The following is a 10,061-nucleotide window of genomic DNA, read 5'->3' as shown; positions in this document are numbered from 1 at the left end:
AGGGGGCAGTCAGGGGACAAGGAACGGGGGGAGGGTTGGGGGTTCTGGGGGGGCAGGAAGTGGGAGGGGCAGAGGCGGGGCTAGGGCGGGGCTCCTCCCGTCCTCTTTTTTGCTTGCTGAAATATGGTAACCCTAGTGTGAGGGACCACTACAGGCACAATTTGCTCTTGGTGAATCCATGCTGGCTATTCCTTATAACCCTGTTCTCCTGTAGGTGCTTACAAATTGATTGTTTAATAATTTGTTCCAGTATCTTTTCTATTATCAACGTTACACTGTCTACTCTATCCTTCCCTGGATCCTCTCTGTTTCCCTTTTTAAAGAGAATTACCCATCTCCAGTCCTCTGGGACCTCACCTTGGAGTTCTCAAAGATAATTGCTAGCAGTTCCAAGATTGCTTTAGATAGTTCGTTAAGTACCCTCAGATGGATTTCATCAGGCCCTGCTAACTTGAATAAATCTAACTTATCAAACTATTATTTAACCTGTTCTTTCCCTAGCTTGGCTTGTGTTCCTTCCCCTTGTTATTAATGTTACTTATGTTGAGTATCTGGTCACCATTAACTTTTTTAGTGACTACGGAAGCACAATAGATATTAAATCCCTCAGTCTTCTTGGTATCAGTTATTAGTTCTCATTCCTCACTAAGTAGAGGTCTACACTTTCCTTCATTTTTCTCTTGCTCCTAATGTATTTAAAGAACCTTTTCTTATAGCCTTTTATGTCCCTTGCTACGTGTAACTTATTTTGTGCCCTGGCTTTTTGGATTTTGTTCCTATATGCATGTGTTATTCTTTTGTACTCCTCCTTAGCATTGTTTCCACTTTCTGTAGGATTCCTTTTTGATTTTCAGATAATTAATGAGCTCCTCTTCCTATTACTCCTATCTTTCCTTTACATCAGGATAGTTTGCAGTTATGCCTTTAATATTGTCGCCTTGAGAAACTGCCAGTGTTTCTCAACACCTTTATCCCTTAGATTGTCTTCCCGTGGGACCTTACATTCTAGTTTTCTGAGTTTTTTAATGTCTGCTTTTTTTTTAAGGTGACTGTCCTTATTCTGCTGCTTTCACTGCTTCTCTTCCTTCGAACCATGACATCCATCATTTCATCATCACTTTCACACAAATTGCCTTCCACCTTCAGATTCACAACCAATTCCTCCCTGTTGGTCGGAGTCAAGTCTAAAATGGCTGACTCCCTGGTTACTTCCTCCACTTTCTGAAACGGAAAGTGTTCCCCAATGTATTCCAAGAAATTATTCGAAAATTTGTGTTTTGCCATATTACTTTCCCAAAAGATGTCTCAGTAATTAAAATTCCCTATTACTACCAGGTCATTTGTTTTTGATATTTCTGTTATTTGTTTTAGAAATGCCTCATCCACCTCCTCTTCCTGATTTGGTGTAGACCATTACCATAATGTCACCCCTAACATCCCCCTTTTATCTTTACCCAGAGACTTTCAACTAGTCTGCCTCTCACCTCCTTCTGGACCTCAAAACAAGTGTACATATTCTTGATGTATAATGCAACACCTCCTCCCTTTATTCCCTGCCTGTCTTTCTTAAAAAAGCTATCCTACTCTATTCCAATATTTGAGTCACAAAATTTATCCCTCTAAGTCTCTGTGAAGCTAATTAAGTATATTTTAGCTTAGGCCCGGCCCCCCGCCCTTGGCCCCTGCCCCGGCTGTTTCATGCAGGGAAAGAGGAAATCCCATCATCCTCCCTCCCCCTGCAGCCCAGCCAAATCTAGCAGCTGAGCCCAGCGCAGGGTAGGAGCCACTGGCCCCGGGGCATCCCCACCCCCACAATGGTTTATCTATCCACCGGGTTCCCTGGGGAGAGGCGTGTGACTGCTCTTGCGGCTTCCCTTTGCTTTCCTGTCAGAAAGTCATTTTTCTGTGGGGAAGCAAAGAAATCTGTGGGGGACATGAATTCTGTGGGCATGCAGTGGCGCAGAATTTCCCCAGGAGTAATATACATTTTTATTTTGCTTTATGTGTAAAATGTCTTTTTCTTTCCCATGGACTACCTTTTTAATTTACCCTGTCTGAGTAGGAGGGGAAGAAACTTGCTTTTGTTTGTTCAGATGATTTTATTTGGGATTTTGTACATTTCCATTTAATATACATTTCCGTTTATAAGTAGCGAGTGACATTAAAGCGGTTACAGTTCTGGACATGAACATGAGATGTTATACCAGGATATACTCTTTGCATTGGCAGCATTTCTCCAATTTTTTGTCCCTTGTCGATCCAACCTCTGTATGTAACAGGCCTGATATAGAACATATGGACGCAGAAACCTTGAGACAAGGAGGGGGGGGGTGAGATTTAGGGAGGATAAAGGAAACATCAAACTTTGATCATTATCTGATCTCCTTGGCTGATTTTACTCTGACAAATTTCTGATTATCTTCCAATCTTGTACTGTCATTGGTGTTAGCACTGCTGGGAGCTCTAGTGCAGTCCAGCTAACCAGTAAAGCTGGTGTCTTTGGGAGGTCGGGGGAGGAATTTTTTTCTTATGGAACCAAACTACCATGTATTTCAAGCTCCCTCTATTTATTTTCCTTCTCTCATTTTTGTCTTTGTTTTCTTCACTTTAGGTCCTCATTTTTGTTCATTTGTCTAAGTGGGTGGAGAGCTAGAGGGGAAAAGGAGTGTGTTGCTGTTCCTTTTGATGGAGAATTTGGCCTGCTTTGTGTTTGAGTGAATGAGTTGTACTTGTATTCAAATATAGGACCAGATAGATTTGAGTGAAACACCGGCATTGGCCTACTTTACACAGTTATGATTTGCTTAACTTCCAAGTTTGTTTAGATCGTGCTTCTACCCTAGCTCTCCAATTGGTTCAGAATAGAAGGTAAACTTGTTTAATGACAAATCTTTAATAAATATTTAAATATTAGAGTATGGTAGCTCAGTTACCTGATCCACGAAGTTTGACACCGTTATTAATGACACTTCTCCCTCCATGGGGGTTCATTCGTCTCTCAATCATGCCACTGAAAGGAGCATACACTGTTGAGCCATCTCCGCATATAACATCCACCCCTAGGTGCTTTCTTTTACCGTCCTCTCTGTAAGTGTGTAAACGTGCAAGTAATAAACAATGCTGACTTATATGGTCATTAGCCCTAAAGTATCACACTAGATACACCATGTAGATTATTTAAAGCAACACAGGGGGGTATGGCTACCATTGTTAGCTTAGTTGTGTTTCAAATTTTGTATTTCTGCAATGGCGGTAGAAGGATTTGAAGGTTCAATGCAGTTATAATAATTGCAAATCTCTCTCAACTGTTAATCCGAGCGAGTCAAAAATATATTTTATTTTCTTTAAAAATTATTGAAAGAAATAAAATCTTCACTTTTACACTTTTTGAGTGTTTGGGGGATATACCAGGGTTTCAAAAAACAAAACAAAGTAACACAACCTCCCCCTCACCCCGCCAACATATACATATTTCCTTAGTTAACATGAAAAACAAAAAAACTTCACATTTTGAGGTTTTTGATATTTGTGAAAACACATAAAAACTCCTTGAACAAAAGGAAAATTGCTCAAGAAGGCCTGGGAGGAAAATAAACCTTTAATCATTGAGTTTAAAAAAAAAAAAAGTAAATTAGTAAGTTTGATAGAACTGGTCAAAACATTTCCATCTTCTCTAAATATCTCTAATTAGTTTGATGATGCTGCAGCCTGTTCACTCACTTACAAGGCTCAAAAGAACACTGGAGCTTCCACAAGAGTAAATCAGCAGAACTCCAATGACTTCATCGCTGCTACGCCCCCTTACACAAGCTGAGCACCTGGCCTATGAGTTGGGAACTGGGGTCACTCAAGTGTGTGGAAGTGAGACCATTTCAATGTTATTCCTTAACTAGTTCTGTCCCACCCGCGTCTAGAACAACAAACTGAACAGCCTCTAGAGAGCTGCATGTGAAATCATCTGGTGGTCTGAGTCCAGTCCCTAGAGAGCAAATGTCCTGTCCCCATCACAAAAATCCTTAGAAATAGCATTAAAGTAACTAAGGACCCATCCATGAGGGCTAAGGACTGAATGGGTCCTGGTGACGACTCTCTCCCTATTCTCAGTGTGAGTCTGTCAATGACGCTGGAAGGATTGTTGCCCTGGTTCTTGTTTTGCAAACTGCTCTTCAGTGGTGTCATTCCGTCAGACTTCAGAAGCCCTGGGTGCTTTAAATGACAGTTGAACTCAGAAGTTTTGGTTCTTAGTGAACAGTTTGTTATTTTAGCAACAACAATGAACAAATAAAACACCCGTTCCACACACAGAAAAAGCGCTCTCAGTATCCTACCTTGGAGCTGAATAATATCCGCAGCCATATCCATCGCAACCCCTTGCTTTGTTCCTAGGATTCCCAGCACATATCTGTCCCCATGGTCCTGCAGCAACTTAAGAAGAAATGGAATATACAAAATTGAAGCTCTTTGGCTTGTTCAAGACATAATGCTACATATTAAATGTTTGGTATGCAACTAATAGATTTAAAATAGGAGGACGCTGAACTTTCTCTAATAATATGCGTTATAATGTGTCACTTCCAAATATACATTGGTTGTGAGAGTGCCACGGATGAATGGCTCTTTATTTCTTTAAGTTAGTGTGAACAGAGTGGTGTTCTTTTTCCTTTTAAATAGAATACACAGTATAGAAGAGAAGATCTTGATATTTTTGACATAGGAATAATTTTGATCCAACCCAAGTTTTTCTTGTAGAACTCTGGAAGGGTTCCCATGCTTTACTTAGATTGTAAGCTCTTTGGAGCAGGGGCTCACTTTTTTGTGTGTATTTGCACAGCACCTGACACACTGAGATTCTGGCCCATGACTGTGGCATGTAGATGATACTGCAATAGAAATAATGAATAATAACTTAGGCTAAGGATCAGATACTATCCTCCCTCTTCAGTGGAAATTTCTGGATGGTAATAAGGATTTGAGTTTATTATTTAGCTCTGAAGTAGAAGAATATGCGTGAGGGGTCAGAGGAGGCTATGAATGTTGGCTGTCCATCAGTCTGAACTATTTAGAGGAAAACGTAGCTCACTGAGAGAGTCAGAAAACAAAACAACACTCCATTGTAATTGCAAATTGAGATTATGCTTGAGGGCAGCGGAAGAACACACCTTTCCAGCTTGCCTCGGCCTGAGTCTCAGAAAAGTGAACCTGCAGAGCTGGGGATTTGCATTCTGTAAGAGTCATATAATTGATAGGACATAATTGACCCAGCAAGCTTCTGTTTCAACACAGCCCTCATAAAAAGCCCCCTGACATCCCTTCATGGACTTCAGCGCACTCTAGATCAGGTTCTATGCCAGGTGAAAATGAAGCGTAAATTACTTGGATGTATTTTGAGAACTGCTAAGTGGAAGGCCAGGCCTCTCTGTTTCACAATATTGATTTAAAACTGTTCCTTTTTGAGTTTTTTACCTCCTTCTGATAACACTTTTTGGGCCTGAGCTCTGCTTGGTGTAGCTGAGGAGGGGAGAGTGAAACTGACTTTCTGCCGCCTTTCTTCCAGCATGAGGAACACGAGCTTCAACTCCCCCAGAAGACTTTTTAATTCTTGGAGGAGTGGTAGGCAGGAAGGGGTGGCATGGAGGTGGCTGTGTCCCCCAGGTATTCCTATCCAAGGGCTTTTTCTAACTGGCTGATTAAACCAAGTTTCTGTGTCATTTTGTGCCTCCAGAGCAGTGCAAAGGGCGAAGCATCTAGCCTACTATTTGTCTTGCAGCAGCATGCTAAGTATTTTACAGTTAGGTAAGAAGACAAGGTCCCTATCCCGGTGAACTTGCAATTTAACAGACAACATACAAACAAACCAAGTGGTGGGAAAGGGAGCACTGAAAAGCTATGCAATGGAGCCCACACTTTGTACTTCCATGTTGTTTGTACAGAGTGTGTGGGAAGGAGTTTTTTAAACACCCATATTCACAAGATTAACCTAGTTATAGGGAGCATGGGTCTCGGTCAAGAAAGTGTTTGGGTTGGAACACTTAGATTTTTTCAGATTTTTTTGACCAAAACAATTCAGTTAATTCAACATATGTTCACGAAATGTTTCAGTCAACCCAAATCTGCATTGTTCTGCAAAAAAAAGAGTTGTGGCCAAAGTGTTTTTCCAGCTCTAGTGCTCATTCATAGTTCAGACAAAAGAACAAAATGGGAGAAATGAAGAGGTGAGGGAATGTGTAGAATAAGAACTAATAAGGTGAAGAAATAAATATCATTATGGAGTCTCTTTCCTGTATGAGGAATAAATTCTGCCTTTAAATCAGTGATTCTCAACCTGCGACCCATGAGCTGATTGTCACCCAATCAACACACAGCTGTGGCCCATGTGACATCCTCAGGGCCTTACAGGTAGTATTGGATGTGCCCCACAATAGTAAATAGGTTGATAATCACTGCTTTGAATACATGTGCGGTTCCCACTGAAGTAAGTGCTGGGCATATCCAAGGCTGGAGATTGGTCGCTAAGAAACTATGTGACCATGGTACTGGCAATATGGCTTAGTCCTTGAAGATTCCTGTAAAAGGCGCTCATTGGAATGAAACATACCATCCTATTACCCTGCTGGGGAAGAGATAAGTGGGTTCTGCTGACTCCCTTAGGGCAATGACTTTTTATCCCACCAAGAGAGAAGAGATGTGGGTGTAGCTCTGTCTAGGGGAAACAGTCCTGAGGGAGGAATCAGAGGAAGAAGGTTTGAGCTAATCCTTACTGTTCTTTCTCTTTTTATTTATTTATTTATTTATTTTTAAAGAAAGGCAGACCCCAGCAAGGAGCTGAGTTTGGAATCTATATATAGTGTTTGTGCAGGTTGGGAAAAGTACCTACTGACCACACCAAAGAAGGTCAATACAATTCTGCTGGTGCCTCCATTATTCGTTCCATCTTGGTTCAATAAGAATACCAGTTCACAATCTCTCTCCTTGGAAACTAGATCCTGCTCCTAGCATCAGTGTTACCCCTTTTGACCCAAGTGGCTAGTCCAAGTTTCAGGGCCCTGAGGGCTGTTCCAGTTGGAAGTAGAAATTGATAGGATTGGTATTTTCTCTGATGCAGTTTTGTTTCTTTACAAATAATGTCTAAAGTACTGTGTCTCTGAACACAGAAGGAATCGAATAACAGAAAATAGCAAGAGCACCTTTTCAGCCAGCTCCCCTGATCCAAAAAACCTTTCTCCAATTTTTTTTCAAGGGTCAGCCACTGCACTTTCTGATACTCCTCTAGGCGCACTCTCTGTCTTTCATATTCCCCGTTTTGCTCCATACCCCACACCACCCCAAAACAATACTCAGCCAAAAGCTCCCTGGCAGTTTCCCACCCTTCTTTTGTCCTAGGTAGCAGTTTTATGTCTAACCGGGTTCCACCCAGCTCATAACAATACTTTATTCTAGATATGCTCCATTTATTTTTATGGACCCTTTGTAGAATAATATATTTTTCAATGTGAGTATAGGTAGCAGAATCCATCCCTTGGCAATTTAATATCGAAACAAACCTATAGAAATATTCTAGGATGATGCCTCTTCAGCCATGCTCTTACTATTTAAGCAGAGGGAAAAGGTTATAATATCTGATACTCACCACAAGACATTAATCATGTATGCCATGTCCATAACGAATTCACCTAGTAATTACATAGCTGATGTATGGAAAAGAATAACATGCCTTTATCTACACACAGGAGAGTATAGTTTTCTGATTTCATGCTTTAATAGTATTTTTAAATCCTCTACAATTATTCAAAGAATCCAAGAGCATTTTTTATTTTTTGATACAGTGATTGTATAGAGAGATACTGTACCGGGCCGGCTCTAGGGTTTTTGCCGCCCCAAGCAGCAAAAAAAAAAAAAAAAAAAAAAAAAAAGCACGTTCTGCGGCACTACCGCTGCTGCTTCATCCAAGAGGGAGTGAGGGACCCGCTGCCAAATTGCCACCGAAGAGCCGGACGTGCCGCCCCTCTCCGTTGGCCGCCCCAAGCACCTGCTTGCTAAGCTGGTGCCTGGAGCCAGCCCATAGCTGTTGTTGGATAATATAGGTATATAAGGGGGTCAGTTAGCTTGGTTAAAGAAAATATATGCCTTGCACTTAGCAGTTGTGGGAAGGCTTTGAAAAATGGTCTGCTTGATTGGAAATACTGGGCTTGAAATGTGGCTTACTTGGAAAAAAATGGACCTAAAAAGTAACTGATAACATAGGACCTTGGGAAAGGCCTCAATTATCCCAGATGGTTCTAACAATAAAGGAGGATTGTGCCTAATGAACCAGCAATGACTCCAATCAGACCAAAACCTGGTTATTAGCTAGGATATTGAGAGTCAATATGACATCACTTGTTTGATGCACAGTATAAAAGAACCAGGCTTGCTAAGGGTATTTATCAAATCCTATCCAATCACACTGAAGCAAGCCAGGATGCAAGGGGTTATCCCGAGACTGATCCTCTCATGAGTATTCTGATCAAATGCTTATGAATGTGTATTTATTGTATGGATGACTGCTTATTGCTTAAGCTTTTAGACATGTTTGAAGCAATTGCACAAATACAATTTGGCCTTTAGATTTAACAAAGGGATTTATGGTTAAATGGGTGTTGTGGTGGTATCCTCATAAACAATTATATCCAATGGTTATACAGAAGCGGATACACATACCAAATCACGAGTGAAGAAGGGATGTGAGAAATATGTTTGAGCTATTAGTGGTTCCATAAAGGCCTTCACAATTCATATAGAGTAAATGGGGTAAAAAGTGTGTATTTCTCTCAAACCTGTTTCCTCGAATAGGACTTGGTCACTTGGAGGAAAGACCTTTTATACAGTAGTAACCGAAAAATACCTAAATCTAATCACATCCAAGAAACTTACATTGCATGACAGCAATTTATTTAAAAACAGAGAACGTTTCCTCCTCTGTTGTTCTGGTCCTTTTATTACAGGATCACAGATAGAGAAACAGTCTGAAATGGTCTATACCTTTTGATCTTTGTCATTATTTAAAACCATTTACAGGTTTTTGGGAGAAACCCCAAATTGCTGATGGAGTTAATATACTGTTACCTGTCTATAATCTCTCTTATGCAATGGACATAGATTAATACTATTAATATTTTACTGTAATCTTTATCAGTAACTTGTATGGATTTTGCTGTTAAAGTATTTATACAAAATTAAGATGTGATTTTTCAAAAGCACAAGTTGCAGTTAAGCCCAGATCTGCCCTTCCTTAAGAGTGTTTTTCCAGCAAAAAATGCTAGTTTAAAATCAGCAACATTACAATATTATTTTGACTTACCAAAGGAAATCAAGGTAGCAACAATGATTGCTCTGACTCTGAGCATCTTCGTCTGTGTCACCAGAGTTGTGGTTTCAAGTGAAGGGTCTAAAATACTTTGCTTTCTATTTATGCATTCCAAAAGAGGGTGTGTCTTAGTTCCCAGCCAATTAGACATTAGCAGGGAAATTTAATAGGAACCCGTTATCTTGGTTGAGAACTTAATCTGTAAAGCAAATATCAACCGGAACAGAGCCTTTTTGTGGGGGCGTCCTGGCAGGGCAGATAATAAATATTGTGGAAACGCCAAACCCTTCGGCAAAATTATTTTGTTTAGGAGAATGCAATGCAATTAACTTGTCTGGGGTATTTTTAACAACTGAACAGTGGTTTTTTTTTTAAAAAAGGGAGAATTCAAGGACAAATTGCGATATCTATTTCTGCATTCCTCAGAAGTCTGTAGCTAAATTCCTGATTTCAGAAAGATAGTTGGATGGAAGCTAGGAAGAGAATTCCAGCTAATCTGTAAAGGTACTTGGGCAGGTCTGCAGACACACACACACCTCACTTTTGGGAAGGAAATCAGCTAGTTGGACAATTCTGTACTTCAGAATGTGATCACTGAGTAATCAACCTTATTTTGGAAAAGTTGTGGGCAAATAGAACCTTATTAGAGTGTTCCAGGAAATGTTCTTCCTTGTCTCACCAGAAAATGGGACACTTCGTGCTCAGTTACATAAGTCTA

The 10,061-nt window shown here is 40.4% G+C and overlaps 1 protein-coding gene across 1 annotated transcript in view; it reads right to left on the bottom strand.

Annotated features, from left to right (window-relative positions):
• LECT2 (leukocyte cell derived chemotaxin 2) overlaps positions 1-9,518 on the bottom strand; it is a 31,932-nt gene extending 22,414 nt beyond the window's left edge. The window contains exons 1-4 of the mRNA XM_034778894.1: positions 9,338-9,518; positions 4,329-4,425; positions 2,934-3,085; positions 2,154-2,309 (exon numbers count right to left, since the gene is read on the bottom strand). Of these exons, the coding sequence (XP_034634785.1) occupies positions 2,154-2,309; positions 2,934-3,085; positions 4,329-4,425; positions 9,338-9,494 (562 nt within the window). The 5' untranslated portion in view covers positions 9,495-9,518. The remainder of the gene's footprint in view (positions 1-2,153; positions 2,310-2,933; positions 3,086-4,328; positions 4,426-9,337) is intronic.
• Positions 9,519-10,061: the final 543 nt, after the last annotated feature.

The sequence above is a fragment of the Trachemys scripta genome, chromosome 8 (assembly GCF_013100865.1).
Source record: "Trachemys scripta elegans isolate TJP31775 chromosome 8, CAS_Tse_1.0, whole genome shotgun sequence".
Lineage (NCBI taxonomy): Eukaryota > Metazoa > Chordata > Testudines > Emydidae > Trachemys > Trachemys scripta.
This window is presented reverse-complemented; position numbering and strand designations above follow the sequence as displayed.